Genomic DNA, 23,369 nt, shown 5'->3' on the forward strand with positions numbered 1-23,369 from the left:
TTTCTAGGAACCTGGAAGTAAATAGGAGCAAGGAGATGGGCCTTAGTTTGTTCAAAATGCTGAGGTCCAATGAGGGCTTTTTGGGTATGGGGATGTCCAGTGCATGTCTTAGCAGGAATATGCCCATAGAGAGGGAGATACTGAAGATGTGGTATTGGGAGCGTAAAATGGAGCAAGGCGATGACCGGAGGAGTTGTGAATGGGGTCCAGAGGGTAGGCAGTAAGGTGGGTACCTGAGAAAAGTTTAGCATTTTCCTCTGTAACAGGGTCAAAAGCATTGAAAATTTTGAATGTGGTAATAGACAAGGTATATTAGGTGAAGGAGGTATATGGGCAGTGAAGATCCCATCACAAATTGCATCCATCATACTGTAAATGTAATTTATGTTCTAATAATGAAGCGCAACCTTTGGCTCCATGTACACGGGACGTTGTTAAAAGTCCCTTTGAATGCTGGAATTTTTAGGACGTTTGAAACGTCCGTTCGGTCGCGTTTGTACCCGCGTTTAGCGGGCGTTTAGCGGGCGTTTAGCGGGCGTTTAGCGGGCGTTTGCGTTTAGAACCGTTCCTAGAGGTCAAAAAAATGATTCCCCTTTAAAATGGAAAAACGTGAACGCTAAACGCGGGGTCATCACGTTCGGACGCGTTCGGACGCGTTCAGACGCGTTCAGACGCGTTCAGACGCGTTTGTGCGTTTGAAACGCCGGGAAACACACGTTCGAACGCAAATAATTGCGTTCTAAAAACAGTCCCTGAACGCAACTGCCTGCAAATGACTGTAAAGGACCTGGTGTACATGGACAGATAAGATAAAATGTAGATGGGTTCAGTGGCTTCTGAAAAAAATGTCCAACTGCTCCTACGGCTGCATTCACATGTCAGCTTATAATCGCGGGCAGAACCGCCGCGGTTCCGCCCGCGATTTGGAGATTTATTGCAAATCGCGGGACGCCTAGCGTTGCCCGTTGATTTGCAATAGCCCCCCAAACGCCGAGCAATGTTGCCGCGATTTACGCCCGCCGAATCGTGGCAACATCGCGCAAACAAAATCGCGGTACGCAATACGCTCCAAAAAAGTACAAGAGCTTCTTTGGAGCGTATTGCGTCCCGCGATTTTGTTTGCGCGATGTTGCCGCGATTCGGCGGGCGTAAATCGCGGCAACATCGCTCGGCGTTTGGGGGGCTATTGCAAATCAACGGGCAACGCTAGGCGTCCCACGATTTGCAATAAATCTCCGAATCGCGGGCGGAACCGCGGCGGTTCTGCCCGCGATTATAAGCTGACATGTGAATGCAGCCTAAACGGCCATTTCCAGCGTCCCGTGTACATGGAGCCTAAATGAACAATTGTGCTTTACTTGTTATTAGTTAACCTGTATAAACAAGAAAATAGGAAGTAAAAAAAAAAAAAACAAATACATGCAAAATAGCCCATGTGCTGGAAATTACATATAACACGGTTACACAAACTGACCTGAGACTGCGGGCCTATGTGGAAAATTAGGTCTATCTGCGCCTTCCCCTTTAAGGGGTTTGTAACATCTCCCAGACCTCCGGACATGTCACTTCACCTTATTCTCCTCAGTATCCTCACACGGGTTAGGACAAGCCATCTCCTCCCAGTAGAAAACTCCAGTTTTTAGGTAAAAAAAAAAATAAAATAAGACTATCATCCTGCTTATTTTTTAAATAAAAGCACTTTTTTTTTGCTTTTATTACTTTTAAGTAAATACCATATACTCCCTTGGGTCAGTGCACTATCATCTGGTGCACCACAATAATAGCATATAAAAAATATGTTGCCTCCTGAAGAAGGTTTCAGATTGGCAGCTCTCTATTACAGCCAGTGCCTCCATTTGTGGGTGTGTGCGATGATGTCATAGGCTCCACCCCTATGCATTTCGTCACTGTCCATGTCATTTTTTTTTTTGTCAAATTGGAAGCAGCAACTGTGTCCCTGCATCCCTATTGACAAGAATGAGACTTCCTGCATGGAGATGCACAGAACACCCTTGTATCCCCCCGCAGGCAAACATGTCCCATTTAGCACGAGTGTATTACTTATTTACTGACCAGTCTGCAACCAACCAAATTATCTTGTCTAACAGTATGTGTTAACCACTTAAGCCTCGGAAGATTTTACCCCCCTTCCTGACCAGGGCCTATTTTGCGATTCGGCACTGCGTGACTTTAACGGACAATTGCGCGGTCCTGCGACGCTGTACCTAAACTAATTTGACGTCCTTTTTTTCCCACAAACAGAGCTTTCTTTTGGTGGTATTTGATCACCTGTGCGATTTTTACTTTTTGCGCTATAAACAAAAAAACAGCGTCAATTTTGCAAAAATAACAATATTTTTCACATTTTTTTATATGAAATTCCCCAAAAGAAAAGTAAAAATCAAAATATTTTAACATTTTGGGCCAATCTTTTTTTTTTACCATATGTTTGGTAAAAAAAAAAAAAAAAAAAAAAAAAAATCGCAAAAAGCGTATTTTGATTGATTTGCGCAAAAGTTATTGCGTTTACTAACAAAGGGAAAGATTTTTGTCATTTTTGTTGTTTTTTTTTTTAACGCGTAATGGCGGCGATCTGCGATTTTTTTTGCGGGACTGCGACATTGTGGCGGACAGATCGGACCTTTGACTGACATTTTTGACACTTTTGGGGTTACCAGTGACATTTCTACAGTAATCAGTGCTATACATATGCACTGTTACTGTAAAATTACACTGGCAGTGAAGGGGTTAACTTTTTTGAGAGGGAGGGGTTATGTGTGTCCCTAGGGGCGTGTTTGTAACTGTGATTGGCTGTGGCTTGAGTTGTAGGAACAGTGATCAACAGTCCTACATAGTAGAACCGTATGATCACCATTCCTACACAGGGGAGAATGACAGGCGGCTTGTTTACATTAGCCGCCTGCCTTTCTCCCTCTCCACCCGACGATCGCGAGTGCCCGGCGGACATCAGGTCCGCCAGTCACATGCGCTGGGGGGGGGGGGTCCGTGACCACGCGGGAGCGTGCCTCCGGCGGCGCTCGCTCCCTAGACCCTCACAGGCTAGCGGCGTAGCCCTACGTCGCTCTGCCTGTGAGGGGCTGACCGCCGACGTAAATAGTCGTGCGGCGGTCGGGAAGTGGTTAAAAACAGGGGTTTAATCTGCACACATTTGCATATACATGCATAAGCTACAGAGCCTCGCCAAGGCACCCCAGTGTTCTGCAGTCCTAACTCGAAATTTTGAGAGCCTCCACAGTGGAAGAACATGCATTATAATGGTTAGGCAGAGGGCAGGTGAACCTGGAGGTAGCCAAACCCTCTTTAAAGGCAAAGGGGCGCACTGGACACCTAGCATGTACTTGTAGCACAATGACAGCAAAGGTGTCCGGTGCGTTCCCTCACCAATATATCAACAATACAAACAAATAGCCACTGGCCCCACCTATAACTGGCCCTTGCAGTAAGGAGAACATGGAAGGGCAATGCATATAAAACAAAACCAAAGAAATTCCCAGCTCAACATACTGGTCACTCTGCGACCAACTGAATTGTCCTGTCTAACAGTATGAGTTAGAAACAGGTGCAGGTAAGCCCACCCCTACTAAAAATATTGGGGAGGGAACACACTGGACAACTTTGCTGCCATTGTGCTACATGCTGGGTGCCCAGTGCGCTCCTGTGCCTTTAAGGAGGGTTGGGCTCCCTCCAGGCTCACCTGCCCTCTGGAATAAAGCACAAGCGCCCACCAAGTGCAGCTTTTTGAACTTTAATGTGATAAAAACAGAGGAATGCTACTCACAAAGGTGATAACATGACAGGCACATCAGATGGTTGGTGAGACATGATGGTCCTCTAGCTCAGCCTTACTCAACCAGTGTGCCGATAGAGGTCCTCAGGTGTGCCGCAGGATCATGGAAGAGAAGGGCTGTCAGATGAGTCCAATCTCCCGCTCCCCTGCCAAACTGTACATCAGCGCTGTGAGGAAGCTCCATCAGCCTCAGCAAAGTAAAAGTAAAGGGAGGGGGGAGTGTGTTGTGCTCTCTGCTTTCCCCAACAGTGCAGTAACTGGCTGAATGAGGAAAGGTACTGTGCTAAAACATTTTAAAAGGGCTTTATACGTGTGTGTGTGTGTGTATATGTATGTGTGTGTGTATATGTATGTGTGTGTGTGTATATGTAGATGTGTGTGTGTGTCCATATGAATGTGTGTGTGTGTGTATGTATGTGTGTGTGTGTGTATGTATGTGTATGTATGTGTGTGTGTGTGTGTGTGTGTGTGTGTGTATATGTAGATGTGTGTGTGTGTGTGTGTGCATATGAATGTGTGTGTGTGTATGTATGTGTGTGTGTGTGTGTGTGTGTGTGCATATGAATGTGTGTGTGTGTGTGTGTGTGTGTGTGTATGTATGTGTGTGTGTGTGTGTGTGTATGTATGTGTGTGTGTGTGTGTATATGTAGATGTGTGTGTGTGTGTGTGTGCATATGAATGTGTGTGTGTGTGTGTGTGTGTGTGTGCATATGAATGTGTGTGTGTGTGTGTGTGTACATATGTATGTGTGTGTGTGTATATGTAGATGTGTGTGTGTGTGCATATGAATGTGTGTGTATGTATGTGTGTGTGTGTGTGTGTATATGTAGATGTGTGTGTGTGTGTGTGTGCATATGAATGTGTGTGCGTATATGTATGTGTATATGTATGTGTGTGTGTATATGTAGATGTGTGTGTGTGTGCATATGTATGTGTGTGTATATATGTAGATGTGTGTGCATATGTATGTGTGTGTGTGCATATGAATGTGTGTGTATGTATGTGTGTGTGTGTGTATATGTAGATGTGTGTGTGTGTGTGTGTGTGCATATGAATGTGTGTGCGTATATGTATGTGTATATGTATGTGTGTGTGTATATGTAGATGTGTGTGTGTGTGCATATGTATGTGTGTGTATATATGTAGATGTGTGTGCATATGTATGTGTGTGTGTATATGTAGATGTGCGTGTGTGTGTGTGAGAGTACATGTGTGTACACATGTGTGCGTGCCTGTGTGTGTACATGTGTATGTGTTTGTGTACGTGTGTGTGTATATATGTGTCTGTATGTGTGTACTTGTGTGTGTGTGTATGTGTGTACTTTGTGTGTGTACATGTCTGTATGTGTGTGTGTGTGTGTGTTTGTTTGTACATGTGTTTGTATGTGTGTACATGTGAACATGTCTGTATGTGTGCATATACACATGTGTCTGTATGTGTTTGTATGTGTGTGTGAATGTTTCTGTTTGTGTCTGTATTTGTGTATATGTATGTTACTTTTAATCCTGACCCTACCCTCAGAAATGCAGGGAAAGAAGTCCCTGACCATTGTTTTTAAATTGCGCCGCACCCAAAGCACCCCACATTTGCCAATGTGCGGGATACCATTAAGAATTAATGGCACCCCTAAACATCAGAGCATTTGTCTTTGTGTCAGGAAGGAATGCGATTTTGCGCATGTTCTGTGACATACAGTAACGTGAACCAAGCCTTGGACAGGGGTGCCTCAAGACTGAAAAGACTTTTCAAGGGTACCCCGACTGGAGAAAGGTTGAGAAATACTGCTCTAGATGAAGGGGGAGGACCGTCCATGGGAGAAACTCTGACCAAACCAGGCTAGGGGCTCTGCTGTCTGGTTTGCCGGTTGTGTCCGGCATTTCCAGAACTCGTGGAACGCACAGCATAGCTGGTGTGACGTCACTTCCCGGAAAATACTGAATACAGCCGAATACAGAGCACCACATCCAGAAAGTGATATCACACCAGCTGCGCTGTGCGTTCCATGGGTTCTGGAAGTGCCAGTCCAGACACCACTGGCACACCAGACTGCGGAGCCCTTAGCCTGGTTCAGTCGGAGTTGCTCCCATAAACATTCGTCCACCCCAGTTATACATAATCTAGAGAACCATCATGTCTTACAACCATCTGATGTGCCTGTCTTGTTATCACCTTTGTGAGCAGCATTCCTCTATTTTTATCACATTAAAGTTCAAAAAGCTGCACTTAGTGGGCGCTTGTGTTTTATTCCAGTGTTCATCCCAAGAGCTGCCTTCTTCTTCCAGCCTGGTTTGCTTTACATGGCCTTCCACAAATATGTCATAATTGCTGTTCTATATACAATGCCACTTGCCCTTTGCTTAGGACCCAGACCCAGTGCCTATATTTGCACCAATTTCTGTGTCCCTTTTTCACCTGCCCTCTGCCTATTCATTATAATGCATGTGCTTCCACTTTGGAGGCTCACAAAATATAGAGTTAGGACCACGGAAAACTGGGGTGCCTTAGGAGTCTCTGTAGCTTACACATGTATTTGTGCAGACTAAACCCTTTTTAACACATACTGTTAGTCACTGTTAAAGCATACATTTGTTTGTATGCTTAGTTACACCTGTGTGAGCGAGGCTTTTTACCACCAGGCAAACCCAGCCTGAGAAAGGCCACGCAGCCATCGCTGGAGTCAGTGGAGTGCATGTACATTAGGGTGACCAGACATCCCCGGTTTCGGGGACAGTCCCCAGATTGAGGACACTGTTCCCGGTCCAAGTCTGTCCCCGATTTTGTCTCCGGATTCAGGGCCAGATTAATGTAGACAGGGCTGAGAAACAGCCTGGTGGCTCAGATGCAGACGCCCCCTGCTGGACGATCTCACTTGCGCTCCTGCTGCTGTTCAGTGTGTGGAGGGCTGAGAACAGGAGGTGAGCAGATAGGGGGGGGGGGATCTGTTTGTACACAGGTGAGGACAGTGAGGGAGCAGGGGTCAGAGCTGATGCAGCTGCATGGAGAGATGGAAAGTTTAGCTGTTGTGGGGGAAGGGCTAAGAGGTGGCTGCATTGATAATCTGTGAGAGAAGGGTGCAGAGGTGAGCTATGGATGTGGGGGCAGAAGTGTCCTCTGTGCATAGCAAACCTCTGAACCCTGCACTCTATGCCTAACACCCTCCTGTATATTATGTAGTCCTGTGCCCAGTGCTCTGTGTATTATGCAGTCCTGTGCCCAGCACTCTGTGTATTGTGTAGTCCTGTGCCCAACGCTCTGTGTATTATGCAGTCCTGTGCCCAGCACTCTGTGTATTGTGTAGTCCTGTGCCCAACGCTCTGTGTATTATGCAGTCCCGTGCCCAGCACTCTGTGTATTGTGTAGTCCTGTGCCCAGCACTCTGTGTATTATGAAGTCCTGTGCCCAGCGCTCTGTGTATTATGTAGTCCTGGGCCCAGCGCTCTGTGTATTATGTAGTCTTGTGCCCAACGCTCTGTGTATTATGTAGTCCTGTGCTCAGTGCTCTGTGTATTATGCAGTCCTGTGCTCAGCGCTCTGTGTATTATGAAGTCCTGTGCCCAGCGCTCTGTGTATTATGCAGTCCTGGGCCCAGCGCTCTGTGTATTATGTAGTCCTGGGCCCAGCGCTCTGTGTATTATGTAGTCCTGGGCCCAGCGCTCTGTGTATTATGCAGTCCTGTGCCCAGCGCTCTGTGTATTATGCAGTCCTGTGTCCAGCGCTCTGTGTATTATGCAGTCCTGTGCCCATTGCTCTGTGTATTATGCAGTCCTGTGCCCAGTGCTCTGTGTATTATGCAGTCCTGTGCCCAGCCCTCTATGTATTGTGCAGTCCTGTGCCCAGCGCTCTGTGTATTATGCAGTCCTGTGCCCAACGCTCTGTGTAACATGCAGTCCTGTGCTCAGTGCTCTGTGTATTATGCAGTCCTGTGCCCAGCGCTCTGTGTATTATGCAGTCCTGTGCTCAGTGCTCTGTGCATTATGCAGTCCTGTGCCCAGCGCTCTGTGTATTATGCAGTCCTGTGCCCAGTGTTCTCTGTATTATGCAGTCCTGTGCCCAGCGCTCTGTGTATTATGCAGTCCTGTGCCCAGCACTCTGTGTATTATGCAGTCCTGTTCCATTTGCCAATAAAAAAAAAACATGTCCCTGGATTTAATTTTAAAAATCTGGGCACCTTAATGTACATCAGGGGTGTTAAACTCAATTTAATCGCGGCCGCATCAGTATTATGATTGCCTTCAAAAGGGCAGGTTGTATCTGTAAGACTAGATGTCAAGAGCATCCCCTACCCTTACATAAGACGTCAAGAGCCTCTCCACAATCAAAAGTTGAGTCCCCCACCCTGCCTTACATCACAGTGCACCTCCCTTAGCTTGTGGTGCTGCTGGGAAGAAGTTGGAGGCATTGCTGGAAAGCAGAAAGTTTAAGGTCTGGAGGAGGACTGGAGCTCTCCTGCAGCTACAGGAGATGTGCGAGGGCCACATGCAATGGCCTGGAGGGCCGGATTCGGCCCGCGGGCCTTGTGTTTGACACCTGTGATGTACATAGTAAGTGGCTGCAAAAAAAGCTGCAGGAAATCAGCAGCAGAAAATAGTATTCACTAAAAGAAAACTAAAATGGCGATGACAGACAAACTAAATATCATCCTGTTAGGGTTCATGTCTACTTTAGCATTTAGAGGGAACAAATTTATTATGGCTTGCAGAGTTAAATCCATTTTTTATTTCTTGCAGGCCACAGCATATTTCCTTGTGATGCTTATATTGGAGATGTTCATCAGCGCAGTTTGGAAGGGTCAACCCCTCCGAGTTAATGACGGACTGACGTCCCTTTCTGCAGGAGTTATGTCTCGCCTGCCAGAGTAAGTCAAAATTGCTTTGTGGTCGGAAAAATCTTATTTTAGTCACTGCGCTGGAAGGCCCAGGGAGTCTCCGAGCCAAGGACGCTTCATTCAAATGCAGTTGACTTAATAGAACAGCTTAATGATACAATTAGGCAGCGCACGATTCTACAATTATATGAATGACATAATCTGTAATATTTTGGATCGCAAGGACGGTAATAGAAATTCAAATAATACTAACATTACATTCCTCGTAATTTAACTGCGGCTTTAAAGACCCACCAAGCTGATGTGGCTACTTAGGATTTCAAAAGGCTTTTGAGGTATTGTGAGCAAAGATGTATGCATTGGTCAATCATGTCAAACCGGTGCCAAAATCTGAGTGATGCGAGATCTCGGCAGCACCACTATAAAGTCTCCGTGTAGGACACTTTTGGCAGCAATAGTCATTTAATGTAAGTTTTAGAGGTTTATGTTCTGTTAGGTAAGCGGTTGAAGTAAGGTCGGATTAGGTTTTGTCTTTAAGCTAACTTAAATTTGAACTAAAATGAAATAAATAAATAAATAAAAGATAGACCAAGAAGGTAGAGAACATTGAGTAGTTTATTTTAGCATCAAGCTCAAGTACATTGTCCTCCACCAGACCCTGCTCCCTATACATTTCACCTCCAGGAGCTCCATCATACTCTTCTGTTTCAAATGCTACTTTCTGTATGAACATACCTCCATAGACCCAGTCTGTCCAGACAGATAACTTAGCAGCATTCTCAGGCAGCTTAACTCTTGTTGGCAGACCCAATTTGCTGCCAGCTCCCATCAAATTGACCAAGGGCACCTCCCCTCTTCTTCATGAGATAGGATACGCACACACCTGTATGGAACTCTGCCATATTGGAACCCATATTCTCCTGGCTTGAGGCCCACCGCCATCTTGGTGCTAACATTCTCCTGGCCTGAGCCCCAATGTCATCTTGGTACTCATACTCTCTTGGCCTGAGGTTCACCTTCATCTTGGTACTCATATTTTCCTGGCCTGAGGCCCAATGCCATCTTGGTACTCATATTTTCCTGGCCTGAGGCCCAATGTCATCTTGGTACTCATATTTTCCTGGTCTGAGGCCCAATGCCATCTTGGTACTCATATTTTCCTGGCCTGAGGCCCAATGTGATCTTGGTACTCATATTTTCCTGGCCTGAGGCCCAATGTGATCTTGGTACTCATATTTTCCTGGCCTGAGGTCCACCTTCATCTTGGTACTCATATTTTCCTGGCCTGAGGCCCAATGTCATCTTGGTACTCATATTTTCCTGGCCTGAGGCCTAATGTGATCTTGGTACTCATATTTTCCTGGCCTGAGGTCCACCTTCATCTTGGTACTCACATTTTCCTGGCCTGAGGCCCAATGTGATCTTGGTACTCACATTTTCCTGGCCTGAGGCCCAATGTCATCTTGATACTCATACTCTCCTGGCCTGAGGTCCACCTTCATCTTGGTACTCACATTCTCCTGGCCTACCTCTGAAATTTTTTCTACATGAGCAACACCATCTTATTCATTTTCATAACTTTAAGTCCAGTAATACAGTACATTACAGTGCAGCAACACTTGAGCACAGAATGTCCAGCCATTTCTTTTGCGCTCCTCAGTGTTGGCTCCCCAACAGTGGATTCTCCGCCAGAGTCTCTCATGGTCTACCCCAAAAGATACTCTCTCCCAGACTTCTGACTTGGCCTGTTCCCATTACTCCTTCTGCTTAAGACTCCTCCCACTCCAACTTGCATAGGGGTACAGTACTCCACCCACTAGCACCACCCAAAGTAGAGACCTCACCTAAAGGGGTACTAACCCCTGCTTACAGTCTGGCAGAAGGCGATGTGTTCAGACTTGATGTTGTAAACTCATTTATGGTGCAATAGGTTTTTTAAGACAAAGAAAAATAAAGATGTGGCCAATGTGTGGCTTTTTCTATTTAAATTTGACAAGTCGAGGAAGGGTGGACCCTGTTTAGTCAACACTCTCAGTTAAGGTGATTAAGAAGACCTCCTGGCATTGTATCTTGTGCACATATTGATGATGGAGCTGTCATTGCTTAAGGAGGCCACCTAGTGCTAACTTTGAGATAGTATGCCAATGCATACTTGCCCGTTATGCCAGGGCCGGCCCTACCATGGGTCCCACTGGATCCATTGGACCCAGGCAGCACTTTGAGTTTGAGAGGGGCAGCAAATTGATGCCTGCATTTTTTTTTCCAGCAGTTTTGTGTATCATCAGTTTGCGGGCGTCATTTCACCCATCTCATATTGCCCCCTGTAGTGCAAACTGATGAGTATGAGGAGGTGGAGTGTCTCCTCCGGGGAAACGTTCCTTATGTGATTGTGGTGTGCGCCATGACGTCAAACATTCAGACAAACAAAATAATACTGGAGTTTGTGGTTTGTAATTGAACATAATGGTATGTCATATAAGTGTGCATGTAGACAAGGTGCTGTTGCAAATAAATCTGACTTCCCGATACATTTAATTTTAATTTTAATTATCATGATATAAAATAAAAGTGTGGGCCTTTTGGTGGGCGTGATTTTTTTTTGGCGGGGGGGGGGGGGCAGCATTTAATTTTTGGATCCAGGCAGCACAATGTCTTGGGCCAGCCCTGCATTATTCCAAGTCCCTGGTTCCACTGTCACTGGAAAGGGCATTCCCCCCACCACCACCTTATACTCAGCTTACCTGCTCTCCCTTACTGCTTCTTGATTCTTTGTTACTGGTGCTGCGATTACTGAGTCATCAATCAGGAACACCAGTCATGTGATAGTGTTCAGGGCCTGGGCGCCATCACAAGGAAGCAGGTCACATTTTTATTTTATAAGCAAAATTGATGTGTCCAACTTTTTTGGGTGCGTCAGTTTGAACTCCCTGCTTAACCCACCCCCCTGCCGCTGTGTCGCTATGCTTCCTGCTTATAATGCAATTCCTGAAGCTGACAGTGGGAGCCGCTTGCAGTGGTTTGCTGTATTGAAAGTCCTGTCATATGACCCTGACAGCTCCAAAAAAATTCTCTCCAGAGCTGTCAAGGCCACATAATCAAAACATTTTGACTACAGCATGTCAGCTGTAAGCTGCCCCTGCTGGTATCCTTAACCGCTTGCCGACCGCGGCACGACTATTTACGGCGGCGGTCAGCCCTTCACAGGCAAAGTGACGTAGTACTACGTCGCTCGCCTGTGAGGCTCTAGGGGGCGAGCGTGCACCGCCGGGGGCGAGCTCCCGCCCCCACTCGCTCCCTAAGCAGTCTGTTGGTCACTCGCGATCTCCCAGTGGAGAGGGAGAAAGGCAGGCGGCTAATGTAAACACAGCCGCCTGTCATTCTCCCCTGTGTAATAACAGAGATCATGCGGTCCTGCTATGTAGGATCGTATGTTTCTGTTGTTACACCACTAGCCATGCCCCTTTACAGTTAGAAGCACGCCCCTAGGGATACACTTAACCCCTTGATCACTAATAAAGTTAACCCCTTCCCTGCCAGTGTCATTTTTACAGTAACAGTGCATATGTATAGCACTGATTACTGTAGTAATGTCACTGGTACCCCCAAAAGTGTCAAAAATGTCAGTCAAGGGACCGATCTGTCTGCTGCAATGTCGCAGTCCCGCAAAAAAAATTGCAGATCGCCGCCATTACTCGTTATAAAAAAAACACCAAAAATGACAAAAAATTTTCCCTTAGTAAACGCAATAACTTTTGCGCAAACCAATCAAAATACGCTTATTGCGATTTTTTTTTACCAAACATAGGTAGCAGAAAACAAATTGGCCAAAAATGTTAAAAAAATTAGATTTTTACATTTTTTGGGGGGAATTTCATATAAAAAAATTTGAAAAATATTGTTGTTTTTTTCAAAATTTACTCTCTTTTTTTGTTTATAGCGCAAAAAGTAAAAATCGCACGGGTGATCAAATACCACCAAAAGAAAGCTCTGTTTGTGGGGAAAAAAATTACGTCAATTTCATTTGGGTACATGGTTGCACGACCACGCAATTGTCTGTTAAAATCACGCAGTGCCGAATCGCAAAATAAGGCCTGGTCAGGAAGGGGGTAAATAATGTTGAATATGAGTCAAAATGCCACAAATGAAAATGACCGAGTAAAAAGCAATTCATATATAAATATTATTAAAGTGCAATAATAAACAATCAGAGAATAATCAGTCCATCCAAAAAACACACTCTGTGCAAAATAAACAAGACTCAGTGCTTGACAAGTGTCCAAAAACTGGAATATATAAGAGCTTATGTAGAGTATTCAGTACATCCAAACAGTACACTCTGTGCAAAATAAGCAAAAAAAAAAGTGCTTGACAGTTGTCACAAAATGTAGAGCTCGTGCTTCCACCACCAACACCAGAGGATAGCCTCTCACCTTGTATTATGACCCGTGCATAAACACTAGGTCTAAAAGAGCAGTTACCCCCATGGGTTAATCCACAGGTGATTTTCCTCTTAGGCTTGCTAGGGCCCCGTAGTGGTTACCTCTGCGGTCACTTAAACTCCCGCAAGTACCAATGGGCATGGAAAGAAGTCACAAAGAAATCTAGTGCTCTCTGTAAATAATCTCTTTTAATCAGATACATAAAAATCACACTCACATGGAATGCACAATAAGCTTGTGCGGGCCAACAATAGATGTTGGAGCTGATAGAGGAGACTGATGCCGGGTCGCTGCTCGTCCGAGGTCTCTGCCCCCTATAAGCGTTGCGTCATACGCCTCTCACGTCACGACTTCTTCTAGTAGGGATGATTGAGGGGTGTTTGTGCCAGGAGGGGGGATGGGGGGGGGCATTTGTGCTGGGGGGATTTTGAGGATGGAGGGGGAAAAGATTTGTACTGGGAGGGGGGCATTTCAGCAGGGGGTGCGATTTGTACTGGGAGGAGGGGGAGTTTTATTAGGGGGGTAATCATACAGATTAGGGTCCATTTTATTTTTTTTGGGGGGGGGGGTATGCTGACACATAATGCTTATTTATCCTGGGGGGGGGGCATTTGGCATGTTCACCCTGGGCTCTGGATGACCTTGCCCCAGCACTGATCACTTACATTAAGATTAAAAACTTTTGGCATGTCCAGCATATTCAATATGTCCACAGTATGTCCGCATGTAATTGTTTCAAACCGACAAGATGGCCGCCATGTCCCAGTCAGTAAAAACATTGCAAAAACATTGTTTGTGACGTTTACACTATGAGAAGTGTCCTGTTTATCTCCACATGACACAGTATGACTATGGAGACTAATGAAAAGGAGTTCTGAGGAGGAACGTTAAAAGGATTCCATTGCCACCTGCGCCTATTGTATTATCCACCACTTCCATAGACCTTTGTAGTGAGGGTTTGTGATATTTGGTAAAAGGCTGTGTGATTGGGTGTTGGTAGTGGTCTTCATGGGCGTCCGCAGAACTTTTTTCGGGGGGGGGGGCATAATTTTAAGGTCACCCAGGCTCCGCCCCTTTTTGCCCCCTTAGATCCTTAGATCCCCTTTAAAGCAGGCCAGGCCAGGGTCCCCCATAGATTCCCTTTAGAGTAGGGTCCCCATAGATTCCCCTTTAGAGCAGGCCAGGGTCCCCATAGATCCCTCTTTAGTCTTACCCTTTCACCTATATTCCCCATGCTTCCCTGCAAAGAATATATATATATATATATATATATATATATATATAATAGTAGAATAAGTCGTGTTGAGTGATGAAAAACAAATCAATGTCCAACAATTAAATGTCCCAAAATGTGAACTTGAATATGTGAATGGTGTTGAAATATTATCGAGAATCTTGAACAGCCTCCAAGGTCTCTTTAGGAAATGTGCTTACCAAACGGGCAATGAAAATCTGCGAGATTCAATATGCTGGGGTACATTCACCTGCCACGGAGATTATCTGGAGTTCATGCGTCAGATCCTCAATGTATATTGCCATAAATTAAACAAAAAAGAAAAAATACTCCATAGCGTGATACCGTACAAAAAATGAACTATGGTGATCAAATTCATTTATATTCCACCACCTCAAGTGTGAATATCCTTAACCAATTGTGAGGCAGCTTACCAAAAAATTAATTGATATAAACGTGTATTAAATCCCAGTGATAGGAAAGGAGGAGAAACCAACACCAAACGTGGAGCCTCTTACCAGATGGAAATACATTTCAGCAGAGTTAGGTTAGGTTATTCTCTGTAGAGGGTTTTTGTTTTGGTTTATTCCCATTATTAATATGTCTTTTGATAATGATTAATATATAATTTAATTATGAGGCATATTTATTGTTGGTCAATATCGATTCCCTGACAAGAATCTTAGTATGTTTGGTATAACTATTCATGTATGGAAGATGTATTGTAATATACGCGGTTTGGCTGTTCGGGTTTCCACGATATCTAAATGGTGGTTTGATTGTAAAATGTTTCCCCCATTTGGACGCTAGATGGCTTCGGGACCCGAAGTAGCTAAATTCGCTTGATTTGTACATTTACTAATATTCTGGTAAATTCACCAATAGAAGGACTTATCCCCAAATTATGCAGCAATCTATTTTGTGACTGGGCGTTGTTTAAGATGTGGGATATGAGGGTACTGAGGTTGAGTCCTTGCCTTCAGTAAAAAGGCGGAGTTGTTTTCCCCATTTCCAGATATCCGGTCATTTGCCCTTAGCTCAAATGGCGGAACTGTTTACCCACTTCCGGATATCTGATTGGTCCTAGTATAAGAGATGGCGTCAGCACGCCGTCCGCACCTTTGATAACGTCTTCCTGGACGACACGCCGTTAGGTCACGGCGTGCTGACGTCATCCCCGGAAGTCTATCGAAGGAGCGGAAGCGCTTTGCCGTCCGGCCGGCGGCTCCACATCCTTCTGCGAACTTTTACTACGTGTTTGTAAGTGCCTTTCTTTTATTTAATAAAGAGTGTTAGAAGATTTCACACTATTGGCGCCTTTCTTTTTGTTTGGGTTGGTATGCTGAATACCCTGGCTACTGAGAACCCTGTAGTGCTTTATCCATCGGTGACATTGGGTCCCTGAGGCTACCTATCTACATGGTGGGGAAGTGCAGCAAGTGACTACATGTGCAATTTATCTGTGGTCTGGTAAGAGGCTTAACGTGTCCTTGGGTGTCTTGCTGGCTCTTTGGTGTATTTGGACCTAACCTAACTCTGCTGAAATGTATTTCCATCTGGTAAGAGGCTCCACGTTTGGTGTTGGTTTCTCCTCCTTTCCTATCACTGGGATTTAATACACGTTTATATCAATTAATTTTTTGGTAAGCTGCCTCACAATTGGTTAAGGATATTCACACTTGAGGTGGTGGAATATAAATTAATTTGATCCCCATAATTCATTTTTTGTACGGTATCACGCTATGGAGTATTTTTTCTTTTTTGTTTAATATATGGCAATATACATTGAGGATCTGACGCATGAACTCCAGATAATCTCCGTGGCATGTGAATGTACCCCAGCATATTGAATCTCGCAGATTTTCATTGCCCGTTTGGTAAGCACATTTCCTAAAGAGACCTTGGAGGCTGTTCAAGATTCTCGATAATATTTCAACACCATTCACATATTCAAGTTCACATTTTGGGACATTTAATTGTTGGACATTGATTTGTTTTTCATCACTCAGTGTGACTTATTCTACTATTATTATTTAAGGGTGTGGTCACACTTGAAGTTGCTGCTTCTTAACCTTTTTTTGTCACCTTTAGCGAGGTTATTATTCTGTTTTATATATATATATATATATATATATATATATATATATAGCCAACACGACCCCCTTTAGAGCAGGCCAGGGTCCCTATAGATCCCCCTTTAGAGCAGGCCAGGCCAGGGTCCTCCATAGATCCCCTTTAGAGCTTGGTCCCCTATAGATCCCCTTTTAAAACAGGCCAGGCCAGGGTCCCCCATAGATCTTTCTTTAGAGCAGGGTCCCCTTAGATTCCCCTTTAGAGCAGGCCAAGGTCCCCATAGATCCGTCTTTAGTCTTATCTTTTCACCTATATTCCCCGTGCTACCAGATTTTTCTGTACCACCAGGTACTCCAGGCTCTCCCTGCAAAGAATATATATTTAGCCAATAGGACCCCCTTTAGAGCAGGCCAGGGTCCCCATAGATCCCCTTTAGAGCAGTCCAGGCCAGGGTCCCCCATAGATCCCCTTTAGAGCTTGGTCCCCATAGATTCCCCTTTAAAACAGGCCAGGCCAGGGTCCCCCGTAGATCTCCTTTAGAGCAGGGTCCCCATAGATCCCTCTTTAGAGCAGACCAGGCCAGGGTCCCCCATAGATCCCCCTTTAGAGCAGGGTCCCTATAGATTCCCCTTTAGAGCAGGCCAGGCCAGGGTCCCCCGTAGATCTCCTTTAGAGCAGGCCAGGCCAGGGTCCCTCATAGATCTCCTTTAGAGCTTGGTCCCCCATAGATCCCCCAATAGAGCAGGCAAGGCCAGGATTCCCCCGTTGATCTCCTCTAGAGCAGCGTCCCCATAGATCCCCCTTTAGAGCAGGCCAGGCCAGGGTCCCCCATAGATCCCCCTTTAGAGCAGGGTCCCCATAGATTCCCCTCTTAGAGCAGGCCAGGAAATTGCCAGGGGGGGCACTTGCCCCCCCCCCCCCCTTGTGGACGCCCATGGTGGTCTTCACAACATTAATAGAAGATTGCACCTATGTTCTCTCCTTGGATGTGGACTATTTCTAGAACTGACTAGCGCTGCTCTTATTTTACTACTAATTATAGAAAAATCCCTAAATTCTTCAGCCCTTTAAATGGTTCAAGAATATTTTCTGAAGCCTCAAATGTATTCCTTCCAGCATAGTTCCTCTCAAACTGAACGCTAACTGGGAAGGTAGTTATCCCTGTGAAAAATGACTTCACTTTTCGGGCCTCCGAGACTCGCAGACAAAAACATTTCTCCTGCGGCAAAACATCATCAAACGGAGCCACACAAAAGCTTTTGCGAGATCGGCGGTAATATTTCACTCAAGCGGTCGGTTTGGCAGTGGTTTTAGGCCCTCTATTAACTATGCGCTCATACGCTGGACTGCTGAAGCCATTAAAACACAATATCACTTCATTATTCCAAATGGAACAGAGTGCGTTCGCTCCGCGTACCCCACTCAGTGCGTAGAAACAATGACCGTATTTTTTCCCCAGTTGATTAGCTGCGAGAATAATATTGCAGCAGATAGACACCCCACAGGTACTATATTTTGTCATATTGCATGACTCCTAGGAAGCCTTGGTGTATTGAAGGCTGCGTGTAATAGCCCGGACAAATTGCGAGCCTGCCTCTTTTAGGGACGCCAATTAGCCCCGAACGCCAGGCCGTATATTCAGCTCCCATTCCATTCTCGTTAAGTGAAACACGCAGCGGAACGGAGGAGTGGAAAACAGATAAAAAAAAAGAGTGCAGAATTTTTTTTTTTTTTTGTTCCATTTAGAGGTGTGAGAAAAAGTCTGCTTCTATCCACTGCTCGGGTTTCATCCGCAGCAGAGGCGATTTTTAGGGCGGAGGAAGCCAAGTATAGCTGACAGACATTGCTAAAACTATTTATTGGCTAAAACCTCCCTCTGTCAGGTGGGATAATGGGTTCAATCATTAGCAGCTGAGAGGGAGATTAATCCGTCAGCATTCGCGTCTTTTCCCAGGCGTTATTTTTATATGGCTCATTGGTTAAGAAAGAAGTATGCCACATCCTTCTGGTTATTATTCTAGGATATTTTTTCTTATTTTACAGTAGAGTTGGACAAGCAGTTCAAGCTGAGCCAAAGTTTGGCCCGAACATCGCCTGTTAGCCTGTTTGGCGAACGCCCGAATTTGAGGGATGCTCAGCAGGATGTTCGAATGTTTAACCACTTGCCGACCGCCGCAAGTACATATACTGCGGTGGTCAGCCCCGTGCAGGCAAAGTGACATACCAGTACGTCACTCGCCTGTGAGCCAATAGGGGGCGAGCGCGCGCCGCCAGAGGCACACTCCCGCCCCCCGCTTGTTCACGGACACCTCAGCACGAGTGACCGGCGGACCCGATGTCCGCCGGTCACACGCGATCGTCAGTTACAGAGGGAGAAAGGCAAATGGCTAATGTAAACAGCCACCTGTCATTCTCCCCTGTGTAACAGCAGAGCTCTAACGGTCCTGCTATGTAGGACCGTAGATCTCTGCTGTTACATGAACAGCCACATCCCTGCACAGTTAGAAACACGCCCCTAGGGACACGCTTAACCCCTCCTTCTCCAATAGTTTAACCCCTTCCCTGCCAGTGTCATTTTTACAGTAACAGTGCATATGTATAGCACTGATTACTGTAGTAATGTCACTGGTACCCCCAAAAGTGTCAAAAATGTCAGTCACGGGTCCGATCTGTCCGCCGCAATGTCGCAGTCCCGCAAAAGAAAATCGCAGATCGCCGCCATTACTCGTTAAAAAAAAAAAAACAACAAAAATTACAAAAATCTTTCCCGTAGTTAGTAAACGCAATAACTTTTGCGCAAACCAATCAAAATACGCTTATTGTGATTTTTTTTATTTACCAAACATAGGTAGCAGAAAACAAATTGACCAAAAATTTTAAAAAATTTTGATTTTTACATTTTTTTGGGGAATTTCATATAAAAAAAAATTTGAAAAATATTGTTATTTTTTCAAAATTGATGCTCTTTTTTTGTTTATAGCGCATGATCAAAAAATCGCACAAGTGATCAAATACCACCAAAAGAAAGCTCTGTTTGTGGAAAAAAAGGACGTCAAATTTGTTTAGGTACAGCGTCGCATGACCGCGCAATTGTCCGTTAAAGTCACGCAGTGCCGAATCGCAAAATAGGGCCTGGTCAGGAAGGGGGTAAAATCTTCCGGGGCTTAAGTGGTTAAGGGAAACCCCACACCAAAATTTTTGTAAAAAACGTCATGGGGTCCTCCCCCAAAATCCATACCAGACCTTTAGGTCTAGTATGGATTTTGAAGGGAAATCCCATGCCAAAATGTAAAAAAAAATCCATAAAAGTTTGGCCCGAACATCCCCTGTTCGGCGAATGCCCGAATTTGAGGGAAGCTCGGCAGGATGTTCGGATGTTTAAGGGAAAACCCACACCAAAATTTAAAAAAAAAAAACGACGTGAGGTCCTCCTCCAAAATCCACACCAGACCTTTAGGTCTAGTATAGATTTTGAAGGGAACCCCCATGCCAAAATGTAAAAAAAAATCCATACCAGACCCTTATCTGAGCATCTGACAAACAGTTCGAGCTGAGCAAAAGTTTGGCCCGAACATCGCCTGTTAGCCTGTTTGGCGAACGCCCGAATTTAAAGGACGCTCAGCAGGATGTTCGAATCTTTAAGGGAAACCCCACACCAAATTTTTTTTTAAAAATGGCATGGGGTACTTCGCCAAAATCCATACCAGACCTTTAGGTCTAGTATAGATTTTGAAGGGAACCCCCCATGCCAAAATGTAAAAAAAAAATCCATACCAGACCATTATCTGAGCATGCAGCCTGGAAAGCCAGGAAAGGGAGGGGGCGAGTGAGCCCTTAACATGGGGGAGCGTTTTAAACTAACAGTTCAAGCTGAGCAAAAGTTTGGCCCAAACATCGCCTGTTTTCCTGTTTGGCGAACGCCCGAAAATTCGTGGGACGCTCGGCAGGATGTTCGGATGTTTAAGGGAAACTCCACACCAGAATCTTTTTAAGCAAAACTACGTGGGATCCTCCCCCAAAATCCATACCAGACCCTTAGGTCTAGTATGGATTTTGAAGGGAATCCTCATGGCAAAATGTAAAAAAAAAATCCATACCAGACCCTTATCCGTCCGAGCATGCAGCTTGGCAGGCCAGGAAAAGGAGGGACGAGCGAGCCCTTAACATAGGGGAGTGGTTTGGCCAAACAGTTCGAGCTGAGCTAAAAGTTTGGCCCGAACATCGCCTGCTGGCCTGTTTGGCGAATGACCGAATTTGAAGGACGCTCAGCAGGATGTTCAAATTATTAAGGGAAACCCCACACCAAAATTATTTAAAAAAACGGCATGGGGTCCTCTGCCAAGATCCATTCCAGACCTTTAGGTCTAGTATGGCTTTTGAAGGGAACCCTCATGGCAAAATGTAAAAAAAAATCCATACCAGACCCTTATTTGTCCGAGCATGCAGCTTGGCAGGCCAGGAAAAGGAGGGACGAGTGAGCCCTTAACATGGGGGAGCGTTTTAAACTAACAGTTCAAGCTGAGCAAAAGTTTGGCCCAAACATCGCCTGTTTTCCTGTTTGGCGAACGCCCGAAAATTCGTGGGACGCTCGGCAGGATGTTCGGATGTTTAAGGGAAACTCCACACCAGAATCTTTTTAAGCAAAACTACGTGGGATCCTCCCCCAAAATCCATACCAGACCCTTAGGTCTAGTATGGATTTTGAAGGGAATCCTCATGGCAAAATGTAAAAAAAAAATCCATACCAGACCCTTATCCGTCCGAGCATGCAGCTTGGCAGGCCAGGAAAAGGAGGGACGAGCGAGCCCTTAACATAGGGGAGTGGTTTGGCCAAACAGTTCGAGCTGAGCTAAAAGTTTGGCCCGAACATCGCCTGCTGGCCTGTTTGGCGAATGACCGAATTTGAAGGACGCTCAGCAGGATGTTCAAATTATTAAGGGAAACCCCACACCAAAATTATTTAAAAAAACGGCATGGGGTCCTCTGCCAAGATCCATTCCAGACCTTTAGGTCTAGTATGGCTTTTGAAGGGAACCCTCATGGCAAAATGTAAAAAAAAATCCATACCAGACCCTTATTTGTCCGAGCATGCAGCTTGGCAGGCCAGGAAAAGGAGGGACGAGTGAGCCCTTAACATGGGGGAGTGGTTTGAACTAACAGTTCGAGCTGAGCAAAAGTTTGGCCCAAACATCGCCTGTTTTCCTATTTGGCGAACGCCCGAAAATTCGAGGGACGCTCGGCTGGATGTTCGGATGTTTAAGGGAAACCGCACACCAAATTTTTTTTTTAAAAACTACGTGGGGTCCTCCCCCAAAATCCATTCCAGACCTTTAGGTCTAGTATGGCTTTTGAAGGGAACCCTCATGGCAAAATGTAAAAAAAAGTCCATACCAGACCCTTATCCGTCCGAGCATGCAGCTTGGCAGGCCAGGAAAAGGAGGGACGAGCAAGCCCTTAACATGGGGGAGTGGTTTGGAGAAACAGTTCGAGCTGGGCTAAAAGTTTGGCCTGAACATCGCCTGTTAGCCTGTTTGGTGAACGCCCGAATTTGAAGGACGCTCAGCAGGATGTTCGAATGTTTAAGGGAAACCCCACACCAAAATTTAAAAAAAAAAACGGCATTGGGTCCTCCCCCAAAATCCACACCAGACCTTTAAGTCTAGTATGGATTTTGAAGGGAACCCCCATGCCAAAATGTAAAAAAAAATCCATACCAGACCATTATCTGAGCATGAAGCCTGGCAAGCCAGGAAAGGGAGTCGGCGAGTGAGTCCTTAACATGGGGGAGTGGTTTGAACTAACAGTTCGAGCTGAGCAAAAGTTTGGCCCGAACATCGCCTGTTTTCCTGTTTGGTGAACGCCCGAAAATTCGAGGGACGCTTGGCAGGATGTTCGGAGGTTTAAGGGAAACCCCACACCAAAATCTTTTTTTAAAAAACTACGTGGGGTCCTCCCCCAAAATCCATACCAGACCTTTAGGTCTAGTGTGGATTTTGAAGGGAACCCTCATGGCAAAATGTAAAAAAAAATCCATAACAGACCCTTATCCGTCCGAGCATGCAGCTTGGCAGGCCAGTAAAAGGAGGGACGAGCGAGCCCTTAACATAGGGGAGTGGTTTGGACAAACAGTTCGAGCTGGGCTAAAAGTTTGGCCCGAACATCGCCTGTTAGCCTGTTTGGCGAATGCCCGAATTTGAAGGACACTCAGCAGGATGTTCGGATGTTTAAGGGAAACCCCACACCAACATTTTTTTTTAAAACGGAATGGGGTCCTCCGCCAAAATCCATACCAGACCTTTAGGTCTAGAATAGATTTTAAAGGAAACCCCCATGCCAAAATGTAAAAAAAAATCCATACCAGATCTTTACCTGAGCATGCAGCCTGGAAAGCCAGTAAAGGGAAGGGGCGAGTGAGCCCTTAACATGGGGGAGTGGTTTGGGGCAGGGGGTACTCCAAAGCACCTTGTCCCCATGTTGATGAGGACAAGGGTCTCTTCCCCACAATCCTGGTCTGTGGTTGTCAAGGTGTGCAGGCAGGGGGCTTATCAGAATATGGAAGCCGCTTTTAACAAGGGGGCCCCCAGATCCTGGTCCCCTCCATGTGATTAAGTATGGGGTACATTGTACTCCTACCCATTAACCAAAAAAGAGCGTCACAGTTTTTGACAATTCCTTTATTAAAAGTAAAAAAATCACGACGCCACTGCCGAACCCAGAAAAAGAAATATATAAGCTCCGCCTGCGACGAAGGCTAACCACCGACTGCAGGCTCCATAGTTCCTATATAGGTAAGGGGTGGGGCCATCTGGTAATGTCACCTGGTGGCACTACCTCCTTTTGACGTCACTGATCCAGCATGCACCCACACCGGTGTAACTTTTAATGCGATTTTTCAGTTCCAAATCACATGACAAGAAGCCTCCATTGCCAGCAATGGAACTATTTATTTATTCTTTAACAGTGTTAATTTAAAACTAAATAGTGTTACT

At 45.4% G+C, this 23,369-nt stretch overlaps 1 protein-coding gene and 1 pseudogene across 2 annotated transcripts in view; one reads left to right on the top strand and one right to left on the bottom strand.

The window, feature by feature from the left end:
• Positions 1-23,369, top strand: part of AGMO (alkylglycerol monooxygenase) — a 388,184-nt gene that overhangs the window by 3,700 nt on the left and 361,115 nt on the right. Inside the window, exon 2 of the mRNA XM_082259080.1 lies at positions 8,537-8,664. Coding sequence (XP_082115206.1) covers positions 8,537-8,664 — 128 coding nt within the window. The remainder of the gene's footprint in view (positions 1-8,536; positions 8,665-23,369) is intronic.
• On the bottom strand, positions 4,222-4,771 carry LOC309555566 (annotated as a pseudogene). Its single transcript has 2 exons — positions 4,609-4,771; positions 4,222-4,305 (listed from the first exon to the last, which is right to left on the bottom strand). The product of its transcript is annotated as an uncharacterized misc_RNA (transcript).

Source organism: Pelophylax lessonae, assembly GCF_965119305.1.
Source record: "Pelophylax lessonae genome assembly, chromosome: 5".
Lineage (NCBI taxonomy): Eukaryota > Metazoa > Chordata > Amphibia > Anura > Ranidae > Pelophylax > Pelophylax lessonae.